Genomic DNA, 26,024 nt, shown 5'->3' with positions numbered 1-26,024 from the left:
TGTATGAGAATATTCATAGCAGCTTCATATATAATAGCCCTAAACTGGAAACAACCTAATCCAATAAAAGGATAAACAAATTTTGCTTTATTCATACAATGAAGTACTATGCAGCAGTAAAAAAGAATGAACTATTGATATGCACAACAACACAGAAGATACTCAAAAATTATGTTGAGCTTAAGAAATCAGGTACAAAAGGGTAGCATACTGTATGATTCCATTTATATGAAGTTCAACATAGGCAAAACTAATCTATGATCATAAGAATCAGAACAATGGTTACTCCTGGGAGTGTGAGGATGTGATATTGACTAGAAAGGACACAAAGGAACTTTCTGGGGTAATGGAATTGTTCTATAACTTGATCTGGGTGATGATTACTTGGGTAAATGCAAGTATAAAAATTCATCAAGCTGTATACTTAAGGTATGTGCATTTTATTATGTATAAGTTATGCCTCCATTTAAAAAAATATCTAATGGTTTCTAAGTTAGTGTTATATATCTGAAAAATTCATGTCAAACCCATATACCAGAGACAGCAGTTTGGGATTTGTTGTTAGTTTAAGCCTTAGTTAAGAGAAGTTATATTTGTAAATATCATATAGAAAGCATGGAGCAGCCCCAGAAAGAAAAATGCATCAGTTTCATTTAAGCCCACTGTGACTTCCGTGTGTCGCAAAGGCAAATTAAGCCCCATCCAAAGCACTTTATATGAATTATCTCATCTAATCATCACAGCAACCTTAAGAGGCAGTGCAAGATGTTAGTTTTAAGACTGACATCCTTTATATGAAGGAGAAAGATGAAGAACCTCTCTATTATCTCAAGCAATTCAACTCTGGCCCAACTACAAACCTCGCTGTAGCAAAATGAAGATAGATAACTGAACTCATTTTCCTTGAAGACAGTTCAGAGATAATCTGTTGTAACTGAATGTGCCCCTTGGTGATCTCACCCCACCCCACTCCCCCCGCACACATACACCACAATGTTCTCCTTGAAAGAAGTTGGGTAAATATAAGGTTTGTGTTTCCTTTTTGTAAATTAGTACCCTTATAAATTAGCACCCTTGATAACTGCTCTTCTGTCTCACCACCGCGTTCAGTTTTGATGTAGCTGCTATTTTTAATCCCTGGTTTTCTGATGAGGAACCTGAGGCTCAGGCAAGTTGGATAATAATGTTATATTAGTTTTTTATTGCTGTGTAACAAATTACTACAAACTTAGCTTAAAACAACACACATTTACTATCTCACGGTGTCTGTGGTTCAGGAGTCTGGCACAGCTTAGTTGGGTCCTATGCTCAGGGTCTTAGAAGGCTGCAATCAAGATGCCAGCTGGGCTACATTCAGTGGGTTGTTGGCAGGATTTATTTCCTTGCATATGTATGGTAGGTGCCTCATTTTCTTGCTCACTGTTGTCTGGAAACTGCCTTCTGCTCCAGAGGTCATTGCCACATGAGCCCCTCCATAAGCCATCCCACCCTATGTATAATAGTTTGCCTCTGCTAATCCCAAACTCCCATTCCTTCCCCCCACCCCCACGCCCCTTGGCAACCACAAGACTGTTTTCTATATCTGGGTCTGGGGTTAGCAGATGCAAACTATTATGTATAGGATGGATAAACAACAAGGTCCTACTGTATAGCACAAGCAACTATATTCAATATCCTGTGACAAACCATGATGAATATGAAAAAGAATATATTGGGTTGGCCAAAAAGTTCGTTCGGTTTTAAGTAAAAATAAAAGACTCATTTTCACCAAGAATTTTATTGAACAATGTATTCACTAACTGAACGAACTTTTTGGTCAACCCAATATATATGTGTAACTGAGTCGCTTTGCTGTACAGCAGAAATTAACACAACATGTAAATCAACTCTACTTCAATAAAATCTTAAAAAAAAAAAAAAACCCTCCCACCATCCCACCACACAGTAGCTTATTTCTTCAAGGCCAGCAGGAGAATCTCTGATCTTGGGGAGGGCACCAGACCCTCTGTTAAAGGGCTTACCTGACTAGGTCTGGCCCGCATGAGATAATCTCCCTTTTTATTAATTCAAAGTCAGCTGGAGCCTCAGTTACATCTGGAAAGTCCTTTTTGCCATATAAGGTAACATAACCACAGGATTGATCTGATCATATTCACAAGTTCTACCCTCACTTAAGGGGAGGAGATAATACAGGGTGGGGACACCAAAAGGATGGGAATCTTGAGGACCATCTTAGAACTCGGTCTACCAAGTTGCACAGTCACCCAGCAGGTAATTGACAAAGCAGTATTCTCTTTGAGCAAAGCATGCATGGAAATCATTAAGTTGTAGTGCCTCTCAAAAACATAAAAGCTAAGTACGAAATATTTTAGAAATATTCCAAATACCTGACATTTGTGAATAATGTAACACTCAACACCATTAAAGTAAGTGTAAGCTATATAAATACCTAAAAATGCACATATGTAAATAATGTTAAGGAACAAAAATGAGAATATAAAATAATATATACATGCTATATCTACTGTTACATTAATGATACATGGATTAGAAACTAAGATGATATAAAATAGTTGATTTAAGTTTCTGGACTTTTAAAATTTATTTCTCATTTTAAAAGTATAATCTATAAAAAGATGGTTTATCATACAAAATAGCAGGTGATAAATGTTAAATATTTCTGTTGACAATAAGTGCTACAGAAGTTCAGAATAGGGGAGATGAATGTGGACTAGAGTTTTCCTTTAGGTGTAAAATAAGGTTAATTTTTTTAATGAGGTAGTTTATCATAAAGTTTGCCCTAGGACTAGTTCCTTTTATGTAGCTTGTCATCTGCTCAGTGTCATCTGCTCAGCATATAAAATTACATGGCTTCTTTGAAGAGGCCCAAGTCATCTCCCCAGATGTGGCTCATTCTAATTTAAACAGAACTCCTTTAACATTGCTTTAGAAACTCAAAATCTTAAAAGAGTCATTGTAATAGCCCCCTTTTATCATAGGAGAGGAAAAATTGTATTGCTATATATATGTTAGGTGACACTTTTTACCAATCAGTTCATCATTTTCAACTATTGCAAAGTAAATTGGTGGGATTTTTTTTTCCCCCTCTGCTAGGGATCTCAATTATTCATTCATTCTAGAGTACATGTCTCTGGAATACATAACCATCTCAACTGTTTATGAATTAGTTCTTACTTTAAAAGAAGTTGGGGCAAACTGAATAATAGCCTCCCAAACATGTCCATGTCCTAATTTCTGGAACCTGTAAATGTCATTTTATATGGCACAAGCGACTTTGTATGACAAGAGGCTTTACAGACGTGATTAAGTTAAGGATCTTGAGATGAGGAAATTAGCCAGGATTACATGGGTAGGCCCGATGTAATCAAAGTGGTCCTTAAAAGAGGGACAAAGGGGCAGTCCAATGGCCCATGGTACAGACCAGTGGTTCTCAAAGTGTGGTTCCAGATTGGAACTTGTTAAAAATGCAGATTCTCTGACTCTACTCTAGAGTTACTGAATTGGAAACTCTGGGGAATAAGCCAAGCAATTCACAGTGAACAAGCCCTCCAGGTGATACTGATACATCCTAAAGTTTGAGAGTCATTGATATAAACTAAGTTTTGCTCTCCTTGATGAAACAGGGTTGAGGCTAAAATGCTGGGAAAGCTCACTCTACTGGCCTGTCAAAGGTAGTTTGCAACTCTTCCTTTCTGCCTGAGTTCTATCAGACTATAATCACTTGAACAGCTTAATTGAAAAATAACTTACGTTTACAGCTGAAATTAAATATGTTTTGTATTTAAATAACTGCTTTTGATTAGAATCATATTTTGTGGAAAGTGCTTGGTCTTGTCTGTGTGCTGTAAAGATATTTATAAGAACTCATCAAATTTCTAGCAGTAACTAACATCCTGTTCAGTATAAGGTGAAATGTTCTACATCAAACCTCATGCTATGTAATGGCCAATCGAAAGATATTTAAGGTGGCTGAATGGATTTCTTGGCTTAGTATTCAAAATTAAACATTTTAAGGCATTAACATTCAATGTTTTTCTTCTTCTCAAAGTTGATGCTATATACCCCTCATTATTTGCAATTCCTGAAATCTTGCTTAAGCAGCGAGCAGCAACACTTTCTTTTTCTCATCCTTGTGGATTTACTGAAATGTAGATTGTTTGAAAATGAGATTAGCTTTATGGCACATGTCTGTTTAGCTATGTGACTACTATCATTTATTAATTAAGAAGACAAAAACACAGCTTTGTCTTGGTAAACATATATCACTGATTTCTGAAAAGTCAAAAGAACTCCTGTTGTGCTCTTATTTGACAAGTGATCTTGCGATTCCTTTTAGGTATCCGATAGGAAAAGCACTCTCTGGTCTTCATCTGTGGAACTGGATGGTTCCTACTTGAGTGTAGCCAAACCACAAACCCACACTCAAACCAAGCAAAGGCCTAAGTCTGCAAATCAGGACTCAGCTTCAGAATCCCTTGCGGAATTTAGGAATAATTCTTTGAAACAAGCAGCCCTTCATTATCCCAAAGAGGATGTGGACAAGGTGCCATCAGAGACCAGAACATGTAATTATGGATCCCCAGGGAAAAAACTAGTAGATGCAGTCCCTACAGAGGAAGTTCCACCAGAGGACCTGAACATGAAGGAATGCCAACACCGTAAGGCTACTCCACCTAGTCAGTGTTGTGGTCACAGACTTTCTGAAAATGCGGATCATGTTCGTGAGAGCCATCCGACAAACATGGTCCCTGAATATTCCAAGACACATCTGGAATCATGCAGGTATTGTGGGCTTTCCTGGGCATCTCTGATGCGTGGCCAAGGGGCACTGCAGCCTAGTGAAACTGATGTCAAAAAGCAGCTCTCAGAAGATAGAAGGCAGCAACTCATGCTTCAGAAAATGGAGCTGGAAATTGAAAAGGAACGCCTTCAGCATCTACTGGCCCAGCAGGAGACAAAACTACTCCTAAAGCAGGAGCAGCTTCATCAGTCTCGACTGGACTATAACTGGTGAGTCCTACCTGTTCTTTCAGCAGTATCTATAGCTTGGAAAACACAGTATAAAATGACAGCTGTGTTACTATAACAGATGTGTAGGAACAGAAGTTCCTCGGGACTTTGGTTTGCTCAAGATGCACAGCAGCTATGACTTGCAAGTAAATTGCACTGTCTTTTGGGGAAGACTTGAAAGATTACCTTGTCTTCCAAAATGTTAGCTTAGAATATCTACTTCTCAGCAGTCCAGTATAATTTTTGCTGGATTCGAAAGACAGTATTTTTAAATATTACCGTTACACAAAATCCTTTGCTGTTTGATGTCATTGTAGAGAATATTACCATTAAGTAAAAGTATGAGATTTCAGGATGTGAAATCAGACCGAAGCATGGCTAGCTGTCATCATTCCATGCAACAAATGATGGGAACCTTCTAAATTCAGTCTTTTCTGGTCATGAAGCATAGCCTGTTCAATAACCAGTTTCTTATACACTTACCCACATTTAAACTGTTCTTCCTCTAACAATTTTTCCCTGAGAACAATGTTTCAAAAGCTAAAGTCCTGTTTTATATCATGTAGTGTTCAGCATAGTTTTACATGCAGAGTCATAAAGTTTGTTATCTTAGTTTAAAAATAGTAATAAATCAGACACAATTGTATTTTAAACACAAGAAAATATGGCATTTATGTCTTTTTTAAAAAGTAAGTTTCAAGTTTTCATAGGGAATTGTGTGTGTGTGTGTGTGTGTGTGTGTGTGTGTGTGCGTGTCTTTCCCTGCCATTTCCTCCTTGGTCAAACATACCATTTCCCCTTTGTACGCATTCTTAGACACATAGATCCTATACAGACACACTTAATACTAGTGTTATTTTCTTTTACTTCTTGGAGTTAATTTTCTTTCATTTTCAGATCTTGCCTAATATTTTTTAAATTTTAATTTCTTTGAAAGTTCCATCTTGACATTTTTCCCTCAGTGTAACACTGACTCTTCTAGGAAGCAAAAGTGGTCTTCCTCTTTCTCTTCATGATCAGTTTTATTCTTCATTGTTGAAACCTGGAGGCTTTTAAAGGAAGTGAAAATGAAGTCTCTTGTAACAAGATTGTAACCAAAGGCTGAAATGTTGCTTCAATTTTATGACCCCAATCTCTAATACTCCAGTTAATGTGTAGTCTCTCCTGAGAACTTCATTCAACAAACATTTATCGAATGCCTATATTATGTGAGGAATGGTTCTAGGTACTTGGGATAGGTAAAAAAAATTTCAAGTGCGGTCTTTAAAGAGGTCACAGTCTAGCAGGGGAGAATGGGTAATTTTAGACTAGGCATCATGTTCATTTGAACAGGATTGTATGTTCAAATAGTGCTGCATAATGATAATAAAGTCTTTATTGTTCTCTTGATCACCCCAGCTTAGATGAAAGAGCTATGAAACACAGATTTTGAACAAGTTTTGTGTATATAAATTGTAAACGTTTATGCATATGTATAGAGATTTTTAAAAACTTTTTATTTTGAAATAATTAGATTGATAGAAGTTGCAAAAACCAGCTTCTCCCAATGACTACATTTTATACAACTGTAATATATTATCAAAACTAGTAAATTAACATTGGTACAGTGTGTATGTGTATTTCTATGTCATTTTATCACATGTGTGGATTTGTGTAACCACCACCACAAACAAACTACAGGACTATTTCAGCACCACCAAGATTTCCTTTGTACTCTTCTGTTAGAGTCACTCTCTGTGCCCCCATCCCTAACCCCTGGAGACTCCTAATCTGTTGTCTATGTCTATAATTTTGTTATTTTGAAAATGTTATATAAATGGAATTATACAGTATGTGAAATTTTGATATTGGCTTTTCTCATTCAGCATAATGTTCTTGACATCCATCTAGGTTGTCGCATATATTGTACCTTTTGATTTCTGAGTACTATTCCACGATATGGATATACCATGATATGTTTAACCATTTATCTGTTAAAGGACAATTGGTTGTTTTCAGTTTTTTTCTGCTACAAATAGAGCTGCTATATATTCTAATACAAGTTTTAGTGTGGCCTAAGGTTTTTGTTTCTACAAATGAAAACTAGGAGTAAGATTGCTAAATCTTATGATAAGATCATACTTAACTTATACCACATTAAGTTTAAAATACTTTTCTACCAGTAACATATGAAAGATCATTTCTCCACCTCCTTTCCGGCATTTGATAGTGTCACAGGTTTTTATTTGACATGTTCTAATCTGTGTGTAGTGATATTTCATTGTCGTCTTAGTTTGCATTTTCCTAATGGCTAGTGATATTGAATATCTTTTCATTTGCTAGTTTGCCCTCCTTCCATCCTTTTGGGTAAATTGTCCCTTTAATATCTCTTGCCATATTCCAACCGGATTGTTTGAATTGTTTTCCTGTTGAGTTTTGAGAGTTCCTTATATATTCAAAGGATATAAGTCCTTTGTCAGATAGGTGGATTGCAAGTATTTTCTCCTGGTCTGTAGCCTGTCTTTTCAGTCTCAAAAAGGATCTTTCACAAAGCAAAAGTTTTCAATTTTGATGAAGTTTGATTTTTTTTTATTGTAGATGATATAAAGTTTCCATAATGACTGTTGAATTTTGTCAGATACCTTTTATGTGTTAATTGACGTGATTGTTTGATTTTTCTCTTTTAGATTGCCAATATGGTGGGTTGCATTGACAGTTCTTTTTAATATTGACCTAGCATTGTATCCCTGGAATAAATCTCCTTGGTCATAGTGTATAATACTTTTTATATACTACAAATTTCTATTTACTAATATTTTGTTAAGGATATTTACATCAATGTGTATGAGGGATATTGGTCTGTAGTTTTCTTTTTTTATACTGGCTTTGGTTTTGGTATCAAGATAATACGGGTCTCATTTATTTAATTGATTCATTTCTTAGTATTTCCTTATTTCTGCTTGCTTTGGATTTATCTTGTTCTTTTTTTCTGTCTTAAGGTGGGAGCTTAGATTATTGATTTGATACTTTTCTTCTTTTTTACTGGAAGCATTTAGGGCCATAAATATCCCTCTCAGCACTGTTAGTCTCACATATTTTGGTATGTTGGTATGTTCACTGAACGTAATGTCCTCTAGGTTCATGCATACTGTTGCAAATGGCAGGATTTCCTTCTTTTTTCTGGCTGAATAATATTCCACTGTGTGTATGTTTGTGTGTGTGTGTGTGTGTGTATCTCACATTTTCTTTATCCATTCTTCTGTCAATAGACACTTAGGTTGTTTCCATATCTTGGCTATTGTGATTAATGCAGCAATGAACGTGGAAATGCAGACATCTCTTTAAGATACAAATTTCATTTCCTTAAGATAAATACCCAATTGCTAGATCATATGGTAGTTCTATTTTTAAATTTTGAGGATTTTCCATACTGTTTTCCATAATGACTGTACCACTTTACATTCTCACCAAGAATATATAGGGATTCCCATTTCTCCATATCCTGACCAACAATTGTTGTTTCTTGTCTTTTTGATAATAGCCATTCTAACAGGTATGAGGTGACATCTCATTGTAGTTTTGATTTGCATTTCCCTGATGATTAGTGATATTGAGCATCTTTTCATGTATCTGTTAGCCATCTGTATGCCTTCTTTGAGAAAATGTCTATTCACATCCTCTGCTCATTTTTTAATTGGCTTGTTTGGGTTTTTGCTATTGAATTACATAAGTTCTTTATATATTTTGGATATTACCCCTTTATCAGATATATGATTTGCAAATATTTTCTCCCATTTGGTAGGTCTCCTTTTCATTTTGTTGGTGGTTTCCTTTGCTGTGCAGAGGCTTTATAGTTTGATGTAGTCCCACTTATTTATTTTTGGTTTTTGTTGCCTTTATATTTTGTGTCAGCTCCAAAAGATCATCACCAAGACTATGTCAGTGAGCTTACCACCTATGTTTTCTTCTAGGAGTTTCATGGTTTTAGGTCTTACATTCTAGTCTTTAACCCATTTTGAGTTAATTCTTATGTGACGTGTAACACGTAAGATACTGGTCTAATTTCATTCTTTTGCACGGGGCTGTCCATTGTTCCCAAAACCATTTATTGAAGAGACTATCCTTTCCCAATTGTGTATTCTTGGTGCCCTGATCAAAGATTAGTTGATTACATATGCAAGGGTTTATTTCCGGGTTTTCTATTCTGTTTTATTGGTCTTTGTGACTGTTTATATGTCAGTTTGTATGTGTGGGTGTGTCTACTCATTTGATTTTGTATTTTGATTTAGTATTTTTCTCACTTCTATTTATTTCTGATTTACTCTTTTTACTTCCAGTTTTTTTTTTAATATATTTATTTATTTATTTATTTATCTTTGGCTGCATTGGGTCTTTGTTGCTGTGCACGGGCTTTCTCTAGTTGCGGTGAGCTGGGGCTACTCTTTGTTGTGGTACGCAGGCTTCTCATTGCGGTGGCTTCTCTTGTTGCGGAGCACAGGCTCTAGGCGTGCGGGCTTCAGTAGTTGTGGCACATGGGCTCAGTAGATGTGGCTCGCGGGCTCTAGAGCGCAGGCTCAGTAGTTGTGGTACACGGGCTTACTTGCTCCGTGGCATGTGGGATCTTCCCGGCCCAGGGATTGAACCCATGTCCCTTGCATTGGCAGGTGGATTCTTAACCACTGCGCCAGCAGGGAAGCCCCTCTTCTAGTTTTATTAAGCTATAATTGGCATATAGCACTGTATAAGTTTAGGGTGTACAGCATGATAATTTCACTTACATACATCATGAAATGACTACCAAGATAAGTTTAGTGAATATCTATCATCTTATATAGATACAAAATTAAATAGAAAAAAATGTTTTTTCCTTGTGATAAGAACCATTAGGGTTTACTCTCTTAACAACTTTCATATATAACATACAGCAGTGTTAATTATATTTATTATGTTGTATATTACATCCCTAGTACTTGTTTAGCTTATAATTGGAAGTTTGTACCTTTTATCTACTTTTATCTAATTCCCCTTCTCCCTACCTATCATCTCTGGTAGCACAAACCTCACCTTTTTTTCCTATGAGTTTGTTTCTTTGTTTGTTTTTGAAGTATAATTGACCTACAATACTATGTTAGTTCCTGGTACATAAGATAGTGACTTGATATATCTATACATTTCAAAATGATCACCACAATAAGTCTAGTTGTCATGTGTCACCACAGAAAGATATTACATAATTATTGACTATATTCCCCATACTGTACATTTCATAGCCATGTCTCATTTATTTTGCAACTGGAAATTTGTACTGTACCTCTTAATCTCCCTCACCTATTTCTCACCTACCCTGACCCCTCTCCCCTCTGGCAACCACCTATTTGTTCTCTATATTTATGACTCTGTTTCTGTTTCATTATGTTTGTTCATTTGTTTTTTAGAGTCCACATATAAGTGAAATCATACAGTATTTATCTTTCTCTGTCTGACTTATTTCACTTAGCATAATACCCTCCAAGCCCATCCATGTTGTTGCACATGGCAAGATTTTATCCTTTTGTATGGCTGTGTAATACTCCATTATATACATATACCACATCTTCTTTATCCATTCATCTGTTGACGGACACTAAGGTTGCTTCCGTATCTTGGCTATTGTAAATAATGCTGCAGTGAACACAGGGACGCATGTATCTTTTCTGTTGAATCATTAGCGTTTTTGTTTTCTTCAGATAAATACCCAGGAGTGGAATTGCTACATCATATAATAGTTCTATTTTTAATTTATTGAGGAATCTCCGTACTGTTTTCCATAGCGGCTACACCAATTTACATTCCTACCAACAGTGCACGAGGATTCCCTTTTCTTCACATCCTTGTCAACACTTGTTATTTGCTGTCTTCTTGATAATGGCCATTCTGACAGGTGTGAGGTGATATCTCATTATGGTTTTGATTTTCATTTCCCTGATGATAAGTGACGTTAAGCATCTTTTCATGTCCCTGTTGGCCATCTGTATGTCTTCTTTGAACAAATGTCTATTCAGATCCTCTGCCCATTTTTTTAACCTGTTTATTTGGTGTTTTAGTGTTGAATTGTATGCCAGTACTGTTTTGACTATAGCTTTGTAATATAGTTGGAAATCAGAGGATGTAATGCTTCCAACTTTGGTCTTCTTTCTCAAGATTTAGCTATTCAGGGTCCTTTATGGTTCCATACAAATTTTAGTATTGTTTGTTCTATTTCTATGTCTAAATCTATTTTTACAGGTTAAGAACTCAAGCTGTATTTAAGTCAAGAGAACTGGTTGCTAATAAAGACATTACTACACCCCGAGAGCTGAGGCTGGATATGAATGAGAGTGGCTCTGGACCAAGGTAAACTTGGGTGGTCGGTGAAGGCAAAATATGTAGCACACAGATATTAAGGATATGGTTGGTATATATTTATAGCTTCATATTGGTGAATCCAGTTTTCTGATCATATGAATAAATATATTCACATTATAAATTTTTGAAAAATATAGAAAAGTGTAAAGAAGAAAATAAAAATCATTCATAATCCTACCATTCAGAGACAATCCTATGAGGCCTTTTCCCCTCTCTCTTTCATAATAATAATTTCTATATCATAATAGGGATTATGCTTATACAGAATTTTATTTTTTGCTTTTTTTTGTGTATCCCAGTTTCTGATGTCCTTTTTTATGAAAACATGATATTAATTCATTTAACCAATATCTATCATGTGACGAATATTACTCAATATTTATCAATAAGCCTGTTATTGGATAATATAAGGTTTTACTATTATACAATAAATTATGCTTTGAGGAACATTTCTGTACATACATTTTTAATGTATGCAGAACTACTAGCTTAAAGTATGTATAAATCCTTTTAAGATTCTTTTTTTTTTTTTTTACATCTTTATTGGAGTATAATTGCTTTACAATGGTGTGTTAGTTTCTGCTTTATAAAAAAGTGAATCAGTTATACATATACATATGTTCCCATATCTCTTCCCTCTTGCATCTCCCTCCCTCCCACCCTGCCTATCCCACCCCTCTAGGTGGTCAAAAACCACCGAGCTGATCTCCCTGTGCCATGCGGCTGCTTCCCACTAGCTATCTGTTTTAAGTTTGGTAGCGTATATATGTCCATGCCACTGTCTCACTTTGTCACAGCTTACCCTTCCCCCTCCCCATATCCTCAAGTCCATTCTATAGTACATCTGTGGCTTTATTCCCGTCTTTCCCTTAGGTTCTTCATGACATTTTTTTTTCTTAGATTCCACATATATGTGTTAGCATACGGTATTTGTCTTTATCTTTCTGACTTACTTCATTCTGTATGACAGACACTAAGTCCATTGACCTCACCACAATAAACTCATTTTCGTTTCTTTTTATGGCTGAGTAATATTCCATTGTATATATGTGCCACATCATCTTTATCCATTCATCCAATAATGGACACATAGGATGCTTCCATCTCCTGGCTATTGTAAATAGAGCTGCAATGAACATTTTCATACATGACTCTTTTTGAATTATGGTTTTCTCAGGGTATATGCCCAGTGGTGGGATTGCTGGGTCATATGGTAGTTCTATTTGTAGTTTTTTAAGGAACCTCCATACAGTTCTCCATAGTGGCTGTACCAATTCACATTTCCACAGCAGCACAAGAGTGTTCCCTTTTCTCCACACCCTCTCCAGCATTTATTGTCTATGGATTTTTTGATAATGACCATTCTGACCGGTGTGAGATGATATCTCATTGTACTTTTCATTTGCATTTCTTTAATGATTAATGATGTTGAGTATTCTTTCATGTGTTTGTTGGCAATCTGTGTATCTTCTTTGGAGAAATGTCTGTTTAGGTCTTCTGCCCATTTTTGGATTGGGTTGTTTGTTTTTTTGTTATTGAGCTGCATGAGCTGCTTGTAAATTTTGAAGATTAATCCCTTGTCGGTTGCTTCATTTGCAAATACTTTCTCCTATTCTGAGGGTTGTCTTTTTGTCTTGTTTATGGTTTCCTTTGCTGTGCAAAAGCTTTGAAGTTTCACTAGGTTCCATTTGTTTATTTTTGTTTTTATTTCCATTTCTCTAGGAGATGGGTCAAAAAGGATCTTGCTGTGATTTATGTCATAGAGTGTTCTGCCTATGTTTTCCTCTAAGAGTTTGATAGTTTCTGGCCTTACATTTAGGGCTTTAATCCATTTTGAACTTATTTTTGTGTGAGGTGTTAGGGAGTGTTCTAATCTCATACTTTTACATGTACCTGTCCAGTTTTCCCACCACCACTTATTGAAGAGGCTGTCCTTTCTCCACTGTACATTCCTGCCGCCTTTATCAAAGATAAGGTGACCATATGTGCGTGACTTTATCTCTGGGCTTTCTATCCTGTTCCATTGATTTATATTTCTGTTTTTGTGCCAATACCATACTGTCTTGATTACTGTAGCTTTGTAGTATAGTCAGAAGTCAGGGAGCCTGATTCCTCCAGCTCTGTTTTTCGTTCTCAAGCTTGCTTTGGCTATTTGGGGTCTTCTGTGTTTCCATACAAATTGTGAAATGTTTTGTTCTAGTTCTGTGAAAAATGCCAGTGGTAGTTTGATAGGGATTGGATTGAATCTGTAGATTGCTTTGGGTAGTAGAGTCATTTTCACACTGTGGATTCTTCCATCCAAGAACATGGTATATCTCTTCATCTATTTGTATCATCTTTAATTTCTTTCATCAGTGTCTTATAATTTTTTGCATACAAGTCTTTTGTCTCCTTACGTAGGTTTATTCCTAGATATTTTATTCTTTTTGTTGCAATGGTAAATGGGAGTGTTTTCTTGATTTCACTTTCAGATTTTTCATCATTAGTATATAGGAATGCCAGAGATTTCTGTGCATTGATTTTGTATCCTGCCACTTAACCAAATTCATTGATTAGCTCTAGTAGTTTTCTGGTAGCATCTTTAGGATTCTCTATGTATAGGATCATGTCATCTGCAAACAGTGACAGCTTTACTTCTTCTTTTCCAATTTGGATTCTTTTATTTCCTTTTCTTCTCCAATTGCTGTGGCTAAAACTTCCAAAACTATGTTGAATAAGAGTGGTGAGAGTGGGCAACCTTGTCTTGTTCCTGTTCTTAGTGGAAATGCTTTCAGTTTTTCACCATTGAGGAGGATGTTGGCTGTGGGTTTGTCATATATGGCCTTTATTATGTTGAGTGAAGTTCCCTCTATGCCTACTTTCTGGAGGGTTTTTATCATACATGGGTGTTGAACTTTGTCAAAAGCTTTCTCTGCATCTATTGAGATGACCATATGGTTTGTCTCCTTCAATTTGTTAATATGGTGTATCACATTGATTGATTTGCGTATTTTGAAGAATCTTTGTATTCCTGGAATAAACCCCACTTGATCATGGTGTATGATCCTCTTAATGTGCTGTTGGATTCTGTTTGCTAGTATTTTGTTGAGTATTTTTGCATCTATGTTCATCAGTGATTTTGCCCTGTAGTTTTCTTTCTTTGTGACATCCTTGTCTGGTTTTGGTGTCCGGGTGATGGTGGCCTCGTAGAATGAGTTTGGGAGTGTTCCTCCCTCTGCTATGTTTTGGAAGAGTCTGAGAAGGACAGGTCTTAGCTCTTCTATAAGTGTTTCATAGAATTCGCCTTGAAGCCATCTGATCCTGGGCTTTTGTTTGTTGGAAGATTTTTAATCACAGTTTCAATTTCAGTGCTTGTGATTGCTCTGTTCATATTTTCTATTTCTTCCTGATTCAGTCTTGGCAGGTTGTGCATTTCTAAGAATTTGTCCATTTCTTCCAGGTTGTCCATTTTATTGGCATAGAGTTGCTTGTAGTAATCTCTCATGATCTTTGGTATTTCTGCAGGGTCAGTTGTTACTTCTCCTTTTTCATTTCTAATTCTATTGATTTGACTTTTCTCCCTTTTTTTCTTGGTGAGTCTGGCTAATGGTTTATCAGTTTTGTTTATCTTCTCAAAGAACCAGCTTTTAGTTTTATTGATCTTTGCTATCATTTCCTTCATTGCTTTTTCATTTATTTCTGATCTGATCTTTATGATTTCTTTCCTTCTGCTAACTTTGTAGTTTTTTTGTTCTTCTTTCTCTTAATTGCTTTAGGTGCAAGGTTAGGTTGTTTATTCTAGGTGTTTCCTGTTTCTTAAGGTAGGATTGTATTGCTATAAACTTCCCTCTTAGAACTGCTTTTGCTGCATCCCATAGGTTTGGGGTCATTGTGTCTCCATTGTCATTTGTTTCTAGGTATCTTTTGATTTCCTCTTTGATTTCTTCAGTGCTCGTCTCATTGTTAAGTAGTGTATTGTTTAGCCTCCATGTGTTTGTATTTTTTACAGATCTTTTCCTGTAATTGATATCTAGTCTCATAGCATTGTGGTCTGAGAAGATACTTGATACAGTTTCAGTTTTCTTAAATTTCCCAAGGCTTGATTTGTGACCTAAGATACGATGTATCCTTGAGAGTGTTCCATGAGTACTTGAGAAAAATGTGTATTCTGTTGTTTTTGGATGGAGTGTCCTATAAATATCAATTAAGTCCATCTTGTTTAATGTATCATTTAAAGCTTGTGTTTCCTTATTTATTTTCATTTTGGATGATTTGTCCATTGGTGAAAATGGGGTGTTAAAGTCCCCTACTATGAATGTGTTACTGTCAATTTCCCCTTTTATGGCTGTTAGTATTTGCCTTATGTATTAAGGTGCTCCTATGTTGGTTGCATAAATATTTACAATTGTTATATCTTCTTCTTGGATCGATGCCTTGATCATTATGTAGTGTCCTTCTTTGTCTCTTCTAATAGTCTTTATTTTAAAGTCTATTTTGTCTGATATGAGAATTGCTACTCCAGCTTTCTTTTGGTTTCCATTTACATGGAATATCTTTTTCCATCCCCTCACTTTCAGTCTGTATGTGTCTCTAGGTCTGAAGTGGGTCTCTTGTAGACAGCATATATATGGGTCTTGTTTTTGTATCCATTCAGCCAGTCTGTGTCTTTTGGTGAGAGCATTTAATCCATTTACATTTAAGGTAATTATCGATATGTATGTTCCTATTCCCATTTTCTTAATTGTTTTGGGTTTGTTATTGTAGGTCTTTTCCTTCTCTTGTGTTTCTTGCCTAGAGAAGATCCTTTAGCATTTGTTGTAAAGCTGGTTTGGTGGTGCTGAACTCTCTCAGCTTTTGCTTGTCTGTAAAGGTTTTAATTTCTCCATCAAATCTAAATGAGATACTTGCTGGGTAGAGTAATCTTGGTTGTAGGTTTTTCTCCTTCATCACTTTAAATATGTCCCGCCAGTCCCTTCTGACTTGCAGAGTTTCTGCTGAAAGATCAGCTGTTAACCTTATAGGGATTCCCTTGTGTGTTATTTGTTGTTTTTCCCTTGCTGCTTTTAATATGTTTTCTTTGTACCGTTTGCTTAATATGTGTCTTGGCGTGTTTCTCCTTGGATTTATCCTGTATGGGACTCTCTGTGCTTCGTGGACTTGATTAACTATTTTCTTTTCCATATTAGGGAAGTTTTCTATAATCTCTTTCTATAATCTCTCCAAATATTTTCTCAGTCCCTTTCTTTTTCTCTTCTTCATGTGGAACCCCTATAATTTGAATGTTGGTGTGTTTAATGTTGTCCCAGAGGTCTCTGAGACTGTCCTCAGTTCTTTTCATTCTTTTTTCTTTATTCTGCTCTGCAGTAGTTATTTCCCCTATTTTATCTTCCAGGTCACTTATCCGTTCTTCTGCCTCAGTTATTCTGCTATTGATCCCTTCTAATTTCATTTATTGTGTTGTTCGTCGTTGCTTGTTTCACCTTTAGTTCTTCTAGGTCCATGTTAAATGTTTCTTGCATTTTCTCTATTCTATTTCCAAGATTTTGGATCATCTTTACTATCATTATTCTGAATTCTTTTTCAGGTAGACTGCCTATTTCCTCTTCATTTGTTAGATCTGGTGGGTTTTTATCTTGTTCCTTCATCTGCTGTGTGTTTTTCTGTCTTCTCATTTTGCTTATCTTACTGTGTTTGGGGTCTCCTTTTTGCCGGCTTCAGGTTCATAGTTCCCATTGTTTTTGGTGTCTTCCGCAGTGGCTAAGGTTGGTTCAGTGGGTTCAGTAGGCTTCCTGGTGAGGGGACTAGTGCCTATGTTTTGGTGGATGAGGCTGGATCTTGTCTTTCTGGTGGGCAGGTCCATGTCTGGTAGTGCGTTTTGGGGTGTCTGTGAAGTTATTATGATTTTAGGCAGCCTCTCTGCTAATGGGTGGGGTTGTGTTCCTGTCTTGCTAGTTGTTTGGCATGTGGTGTCCAGCACTGTAGTTTGCTGGTCATTGAGTGAAGCTGGGTGTTGGTGTTGAGATGGAAATCTCTGGGAGATTTTCGCCGTTTGATATTATGTGGAGCTGGGAGGTGTCTTGTGGACCAGTGTCCTGAAGTTGGCTCTCCCACCTCAGAGGCAGAGCACTGACTCCTAGCTGCAGCACCAAGAGCCTTTCATCCACACTGCTCAGAATAAAAGGGAGAAAAAGGAGAAAGAAAGAAAGAGGATAAAAGAAAATAAAATAAAGGAAGATAAAATAAAGTTATTAAAATAAAAAATAATTATTAAGAAGAAAATTTTTTAAAAGTAAAAACAAACAAACCAAAACGGACGGATAGAACCCTAGGACAAATGGTGAAAGCAAAGCTATACAGACAAAATCTCACACAGAAGCATACACTCACAAAAAGGGGAAAAAATAATAAATCTTGCTCTCAGAATCCACCTCCTCAATTTGGCATGATTCATTGTCTATTCAGGTATTCCACAGATGCAGGTACATCAAGTTGACTGTGGAGATTTAATCCGCTGCTCCTGAGGCTGCTGGGTGAGATTTCCCTTTCTCTTTTTTGTTGGCATAGCTCCCAGGGCTCAGCTTTGGATTTGGCCCTGCCTCTGCATGTAGGTCGCCGGAGGCCGTCTGTTCTTCGCTCAGACAGGACGGGGTTAAAGGTGCAGCTGCTTGGGGGACTCTGGCTCACTCAGGCTGCGGGGAGGGAGGGGTACGGATGCGGGGTGAGCCTGCGGGGGCAGAGGCCTGCGTGACGTTGCACCAGCCTGAGGCGCGCCGTGCGTTCTCTCGGGGAATTTGTCCCTGGATCCCGGGACCCTGGCAGTGGCGGGCTGCACAGGCTCCCCGGAAGGGAGTTGTGGAGAGTGACCTGTGCTCACACACAGGCTTCTTGGTGGCGGCAGCAGCAGCCTTAGCATCTCATGCCTGTCTCTGGGGTCCGCGCTGTTAGCCGCGCCTTGCGCCCGTCTCTGGAGCTCCTTTAAGCAGCACTCTTAATCCCCTCGCCTCGCGCACCAGGAAACAAAGGGAGAAGAAAAGGTCTCTTGCCTCTTCAGCAGGTCCAGACTTTTCCCTGGACTCCCTCCCAGCTAGCGGTGGTGCACTAACCCCTTCAGGCTGTGTTCACGCCGCCAGTCCTCTGCCTGCGTGCGGATGGAAGCCTGAGCCTCAGCTCCCAGCCCCGCCCTCCCCAGCGGGTGAGCCGACAAGCTTCTCGGGCTGGTGAGTGCCGGTCGGCACCGATCCTCTGTGCGGGAATCTCTCTGCTTTGCCCTCCTCACCCCTGTTGCTGTGCTCTCCTCTGTGCCTTCGAAGCTTCCCCCTCCGCCACCCGCAGTCTCCGCCCGCGAAAGGGCTTCCTAGTGTGTGGAAACCTTTCCTCCTTCACAGCTCCCTCCCACTGGTGCAGGTCCCGTCCCTATCCTTTTGTCTCTGTTTATTCTTTTTTCTTTTGCCCTACCCAGGTACGTGGGGACTTTCTTGCCTTTTGGGAGGTCTGAGGTCTTCTGCCAGCATTCAGTACGTGTTCTGTAGGAGTTGTTCCACGTGTAGATGTGTTTCTGATGTATCTGTGGGGAGGAAGGTAATCTCCGCGTCTTACTCTTCCGCCATCTTCCCCCTCTCCCCCCTTTTAAGATTCTTGATTCACATTGCCAAATTGCTTTTCATAAAAAGTTAAATCAGTTTACACCCCAAAATCAATGTTTGAGAATGCTGTTTTCATGAAATATAAAGAATTTTTGGCCAGTGTTTTTTCAAATATATTTTTTCCCTATTCTCTTTATCCTCTCCTTTTGGAACTCTGTTTACATGTATATTAGAGCTTTAGTTTATTGTCCCAGAGGTCCCTGGCTCTTTGCTAATTTTTTAAAATCTATTTTTCTTTATTCTTCGTATTGAATAATTTCTGTTGATCTATCCTCAGATTCATCAACTCTCTTCTGTTATTTCTAATCTGCCATTAAGCCCATACAATGATTTTTTTTAATTTCAGATGTTGGTTTTTTTGGTTTTAGAATTTCCATTTGGATCTTTGTTATAATTTCTATTTCTCTGTTCAAATTTTCTATTTTATTCGTTACAGGTGTGTTTTTTCCTTTAAAATCCTTGTCTGCTAATTCTAACACCTGGTTCATCTTGGGGTTTGTTTCCACTAATTGACTTTTCTATTGAGTGTTGGTCACGTTCTTCTGTTTCTTGGTATGTTTAGTAATTTTGGATTGTTTCCTGGTCATTGTGAGTAACTCTAGAATTCAGTTATATAGGTATATCTCATTTTATTATGCTTCACTTTATCATGCTTCACAAATAATTGTGGTTTTTACAAATTGAAGGCTTATGGCAACCTTGTGTCGAGCAAGTCTATCGGCACCATTTTTCCAACAGCATTTGCTCACTTTGTATCTCTGTGCTACATTTTCCTAATCCTTACAATATTTCTGATATTATTATTGTTGTTACTATCATTATTATTATATTTGTTATAGTGATCAGTGATCTTTGATTTTACTTTGCAAAAAGATTATGACTTGCTGAAAGCTCAGATGATGGTTAGCATCTTTTAGCAATAAAGTATTTTTTAATTAAGGTGGGGTTTTTTTTTAGACATAATGCTTATGCACATTTAATAGACTACAATATAGTGTAAACATAACTTTTATATGCACTGGGAAACCAAACAATTTGTGTGACTCCTTTTGTTGCAATATTCACTTCATTGTGGTGGTCTGGAACCAAAACTACAGTGTCTTCAAGGTATGCCTGTATTTCTCTGAACAATGTTAATTTTCTGTGTGCTAGTGGGCAGTTAATTTAACTGAACTCAGATTCCAAGCTCTATCTCCCTGGAGTAAGTGGCAGCGATAATCGCTATTGAGTTATTTTAACTTTAATTAGGTTGCTTAAGTCTGCCCTGTTCATGTGTAGTTCATGTGTAGTTCAGGGGTCAGCCCAAACTGGCAGGGTTGTTGCATAGAATTTGAGACTTTCCTGTTTCTCTCTCTCCACTCCAAGATTTTTCACTTTTTAGCTACTTTGGTCAACCTAGACTCTATCCTCTGGTTCTTTAAGCCTACTTTCAGCTAAAAGCCATTAAAAAAAGTCAGGAACTCTTCCAGTGCCACTGTTTTCTTTTAAGTGCTAATCCTCTTACAGTTTCTCCTTCCTTTTGGCCACTTTTCAGTGCATTCAAGTTATTTTTTTTCCTCCCAGAGTTTATAGTTGTTATGTGTAGATTTGATCCTATAGGAGCTACTCAGCCATTATCAGAACCCAAGAATTCTTATTTTAGCACAATTTTGCCATAATTAATTTTTTAAATTGTGGTAAAATACACATAACATAAAATTTACCATCTCAACCATTTTTTAGTATACTATTCAATAATAGTAAACATATTTACAGTGTTGTGAAACCAATCTCCAGAACTCTTTTATCCTACAAAACTGAAACTCTGTGCCCATTAATAACTACTCTTCATTTTCTCTTACCTCCATCCCCTAGCAACCACCATTTTATTTTGTTTCTACACTTTGATTATTCTAGATACCTCATATAACTGGAATCATACGGTATTTGTCTTTTTAATAAATAAAAATAATTTATTTTTATTGAAGTATAGTTGATTTACAATGTTATGTTTGTTTCAGGTGCACAGCAAAGTGATTCATATATATATATATATATATATATATATATATATATATATATATATATATATGTATTCTTTTACAAATTCTTTTCGCATGTAGATTATTACAAGATATTGAGTATAGTCCCTGTGCTATACAGTAGGTCCTTGTTGTTTATCTGTTTTATATATAGTACTGTGTATATGTTACTCTCAAATTCCTAATTTATCCATCCCTATCACCTTTCCTCTTTGGTAATCATAAGTTTGTTTTCTATGTCTGTGAGCCTATTTCTGTTTTGTAAATAAGTTCATTTGTATCATTTTTTAGATTCCACATATAAGTGATATCATAGGACATTTGTATTTCTCTGTCTGACTTACTTCACTCAGAATGATAATTTCCAGGTCCATTCACATTGCTGTAAATAAAAATAATTTTATTCTTTTTTATGGCTAAGTAATATTCCATTATATATGTATATGTATGTGTCTGTGTGTATACACACACACACACACACACACACACACACACACACACACCCCCCACATTTTCTTTATCCATTCATCTGTCGATGGGCATTTAGGTTGCTTCCATGTCTTGGCTATTGGAAATAGGGCTTCAATGAATATTGGAGTACATGTATCTTTTCTTTCTTTTTTTTTTCTGTTAATATTTTTTTTTAATTTTTATTGGAGTATAGTTGATTTACAGTGTTTTGTTAGTTTCAGGTGTACAGCAATGTGAATCAGTTATACATATATATATATATATATATATATATCCAGTCTGTTTTAAGTTCTTTTCCCATATAGGCCATTACAGACTATTGAGTAGAGTTCCCTGTGCTATACAGCAGGTCCTTATTAGTTATCTATTTTATATATAGTAATCTGTATATGTCAGTCCCAGTCCCCCAATTTATCCCTACCCCTAACCACTGCTAGCCATAAGTTTGTTTTCTACATCTGTCACTCTATTTCTCTTTTGTAGATAAGTTCATTTTTACCCTTTTTTTTAGATTCAACATATAAGCGGATATCCTATGATATTTATCTTTCTCTGTCTGACTTACTTCGCTCAGTCTGACAGTCTCTAGGTCCATCCATGTTCCTGCAAATGGCATTATTTTGTTCTTTTTTATGACTGAGTAATATTCCATTGTATATATGTACCACATCTTCTTTATCCACTCATCTGTCGGTGGGCATTTAGGTTGTTTCCATGACCTGGTTATTGTAAATAGTGCTGCAGTGAACATTGCGGTGCATGTGTCTTTTTGAATTACGATTTTCTCAGGGTATATGCCCAGTACTGGGATTGCTGGGTCATATGGTAATACTATTTTTAGTTTTTTAAGGAACCTCCATACTGTTCTCCATAGTGGCTGTATCAGTTTACATTCCCACCAACAGTGCAAGAGAGTTCCCTTGTCTCCACACCCTCTGCAGCATCTGTTGTTTATAGATTTTCTGATTATGCCCATTCTAACCGGTGTGAGGTGATACCTGATTGTAGTTTTGATTTGCATTTCTCTAATAATTAGTGATGTTCAACATCTTTTGATGTGCATTTTGGCCATCTATATGTCTTCTTTAAAGAAATGTCTATTTAGGTCTTCTGCCCATTTTTTGATTGGGTTGTTTGTATTTTTGATATTGAGCTTTATGAGCTGTTTGTATATTTTGGAGATTAATCCCTTGTTGGTCCTTTGTTTGCAAATATTTTCTCCCATTCTTTAGGTTGTCTTTTCATTTTGTTTATGGTTTTCTTTGCTATGCAAAGGCTTTTAAGTTTAATTAGGTCCTGTTTGTTTACTTTTGTTTTGTTTCCATTACTCTAGGAGACATATCCAGAAAGATATTGCTGCGATTTATGTAAGAGAATATTCTGCCTGTTTTCCTCTAAGAGTTTTATAGTATCCAGCCTTACATTTAGGTCTTTGATCCATTTTGAGTTTATTTTTGTGTATGATGTTAGAGAATGTTCTAATTTCATTCTCTTACATGTAGCTGTCCAGTTTCTCCAGCACCATTTATTGAGGAGACTGTCTTTTCTCCATTGTATATTCTTGCATCCTTTGTCATAGATTAACTGACCATAGGTGCATGGGTTTATGTCTGGGCTTTCTATCCTGTTCTATCCTGATCTATTTTTCTGTTTTTGTGCCAGTACCATACTGTTTTGATTACTGTAGCTTAGTCTGAATCCAGGGAGCCTGATTCCTGCATCTCCATTTTTCTTTCTCAAGGTTGCTTTGCCTATTCAGAGTCTTTTGTATTTCCTACAAATTGTAAAATTTTTTTGTTCTAGTTCTGTGAAAAATGCCATTAGTAATTTGATAGGGATTGCATTGAATCTTAGATTACCTTGGGTAGTATAGTCATTGTGATGATATTAAGTTTTCCAACCCAAGAACATGGTATATCTTTCCATCTGTTTGTGTCATCTCTGATTTCTTACATCAGTGTCTTATAGTTTTCAGAATACAGGTCTTTTGTTTCCTTAGGTAGGTTTATTTTTAGGTATTTTATCCTTTTTGATGCAATGGTAAATGGAATTGTTTCATTAATTTCCCTTTCTGATCTTTCACTGTTAATGTATAGAAATACTACAGATTTCTGTTTATTAATTTTGTATCCTGCAACTTTACCAAATTCATTGATGAGCTCTAGCAGTTTTCTGGTAACGACTTTAGTATTTTCTTTTTTTTACATATAAATTTATTTATTTTACTTTTGGCTGCATTGGGTCTTCGCTGCTGCACGCAGGCTTTCTCTAGTTGCAATAAGCAGGGCTACTCTTTGTTGCAGTGCAAGGGCTTCTCATCGTGGTAGCTTCTCTTGTTCTGAAGCACAGGCTCTAGGTGCACGGGCTTCAGTAGTTGTGGCACACAGCCTCAGTAGTTGTGGCTCGCAGGCTCTAGAGCACAGGCTCAGTAGCTGTGGCGCATGGGCTTAGTTGCTCCACAACATGTGGGATCTTCCTGGACCAGGACTTGAACCTGTGTCCCCTGCATTGGCAGGAGGATTCTTAACCACTGTGCCACCAGGGAAACCCCAGGATTTTCTATGTATAGTATGATGTCATCTGCAAACAGTGATCATTTTGTTTCTTCTTTGCCAGTTTGGGTTCATTTTATTTATTTTTCTTCTATGATTGCTGTGGCTAGGACTTCCAAAACTATGTTGAATAAAAGTGATAAGAGTGGACATCCTTGTCTTTTTCCTGATCTTAGAGGAAATGCCTTCAGCTTTTCACTGTTAAGTATGATGTTAGCTGTGTGTTTGTCATATATGGCCTTTATTATGTTGAGGTAGGTTCCCAGTATTTGTCTTTTTGTGACTTGCTATAGTTTAATTTAATTTTATTACTATTAAAATCAAGCATGTACATAGTTTAAAAAGTCAGTTGTTCAACAAGGTTTATGCAAAAATAGTGGCCTCCTCTACAACTCCTACCTACTCCAAATTTCCACTCTTTAGAGATAAAAGTTTTTACTGTTTTAGATGTGTTTTAATCTGTTTATTCTACTATTTGTATCCATGTTTGTTAACATCAGATTTAAGTAGCATTAAGTACTGACTTTCTACTATGAAAGATGACTTAGCTCTCACAGATAATGATCTACATTCTGTCTCCCTCTTTTCTCATTTTTCTCTCCCTTCTTTCTTCTCGCTCCTTCTCTCTTCCCCTTCCTCTCTCTCTCTAACATACATACTCACACACACGCTATTTCCTTTCTTCTGTCTTCTCAATATAGCTCAATATAGCTATCACAATTTGTTTACAATAAAACTATAGATAATTTCTACACAGCTGAGCCATCTACTATATAATTATTAAATTTAATTTTTATATAATAAGTTGTTTTTCCAGAGTTTAGAAAAGCCTTGTTTAATTTTCCATGCACTCATTAATTTATTAATTCACTCAAATATTTATAAAGTTTCCCACCATGTGCTAGCCACTTTCTAGACTTTGGGGGAATATAGCAGTAAACAAAACACCAAAGTTTCTGGCCAGAATTCTTGTGTCTTTCCATTTACAAACTCACCCAAGAAAAGTATAATTATCTGAATATATTCAGATATATCAGTTATTCTGTCATATCTCTTCATTTTTTAAAATATATCCTCTTGGAGCCCTCCATGATTCTGCTCTAGTCTGATTTTTCTCTAAGCTTGCTGTTTAGAGATTTCATCCTGAAATTTTCCTTATCCATCATCCTGGAAATTTTCTTTAATTTTCTCGCTATCCTCCTCTTTTGATGTCCTCTTTTAGGTTTATACGTATCTTCCTGAATCATGTCCTTCAATAGCTTACTGACAAGGAGTACAGAGGCAACAAATTTTTTGAGACTTCATGCCCCTGGAAAGTGCCTTACATGTATCTTCACATTTAATGTATAGTTTAGCTGCATATAGAATTCTTGGTTGGTAATTAAGTTTCCTCAGAAGAGAATGAAGGTTGTGTTCCATTATCTTCTAATTTCTAGTGTTGGCATTAAGAAGTTTGGTGCAGTTTGATTATCTTTTTTTCTTAATTTTATTTTTTTAATACAGAAGGTTCTTATTAGTTATCTATTTTACCCCTCTTAATATATATATGTCGATCCCAATCTCCCAATTCATCCTACCACCACTACCCCACCACCCCGGCTTTCCCCCCTTGGTGTCCAAACATTTATTCTCTACCTCTGTGTCTCTATTTCTGCCTTGCAAACCTGTACCATTTTTCTAGATTCCACATATATGCATTAATATCTGATATTTGTTTTTATCTTTCTGACTTACTTCACCCTGTATGACAGTCTCTAGGTCCATCCACATCTCTACAAATAACCCAATTTCGTTCCTTTTTGTGGATGAGTAATATTTCATTGTATAAATGTACCACATCTTCTTTATCCATTCATCTGTCGATGGGCATTTAGGTTGCTGCCATGACCTGGCTATTGTAAGTAGAGCTGCAAAGTACACTGGGGTGCATGTGTCTTCTTGAATTCTTATTTTCTCTGGGTATA

General features: G+C 36.7%; 1 protein-coding gene across 4 annotated transcripts in view; it reads left to right on the top strand.

The window, feature by feature from the left end:
• Nucleotides 1–26,024, top strand: part of KIAA1328 — a gene marked incomplete at its 5' end in the record, with an annotated part of 384,225 nt that overhangs the window by 223,279 nt on the left and 134,922 nt on the right. For 3 of the 4 annotated variants that reach the window (XM_079942019.1, XM_079942021.1, XM_079942022.1), the window contains 2 exons: nucleotides 4,358–5,031; nucleotides 11,275–11,382. In XM_079942019.1, coding sequence (XP_079798145.1) covers nucleotides 4,358–5,031; nucleotides 11,275–11,382 — 782 coding nt within the window. The remainder of the gene's footprint in view (nucleotides 1–4,357; nucleotides 5,032–11,274; nucleotides 11,383–26,024) is intronic. The other variant, XM_079942020.1, reaches the window with a different exon arrangement.

Source organism: Stenella coeruleoalba (assembly GCF_951394435.1).
Source record: "Stenella coeruleoalba genome assembly, chromosome: 14".
NCBI classification, from domain to species: domain Eukaryota; kingdom Metazoa; phylum Chordata; class Mammalia; order Artiodactyla; family Delphinidae; genus Stenella; species Stenella coeruleoalba.
Note: the sequence above shows the minus strand (reverse complement) of the source record. Positions and strands in the feature narration are given on the sequence as shown.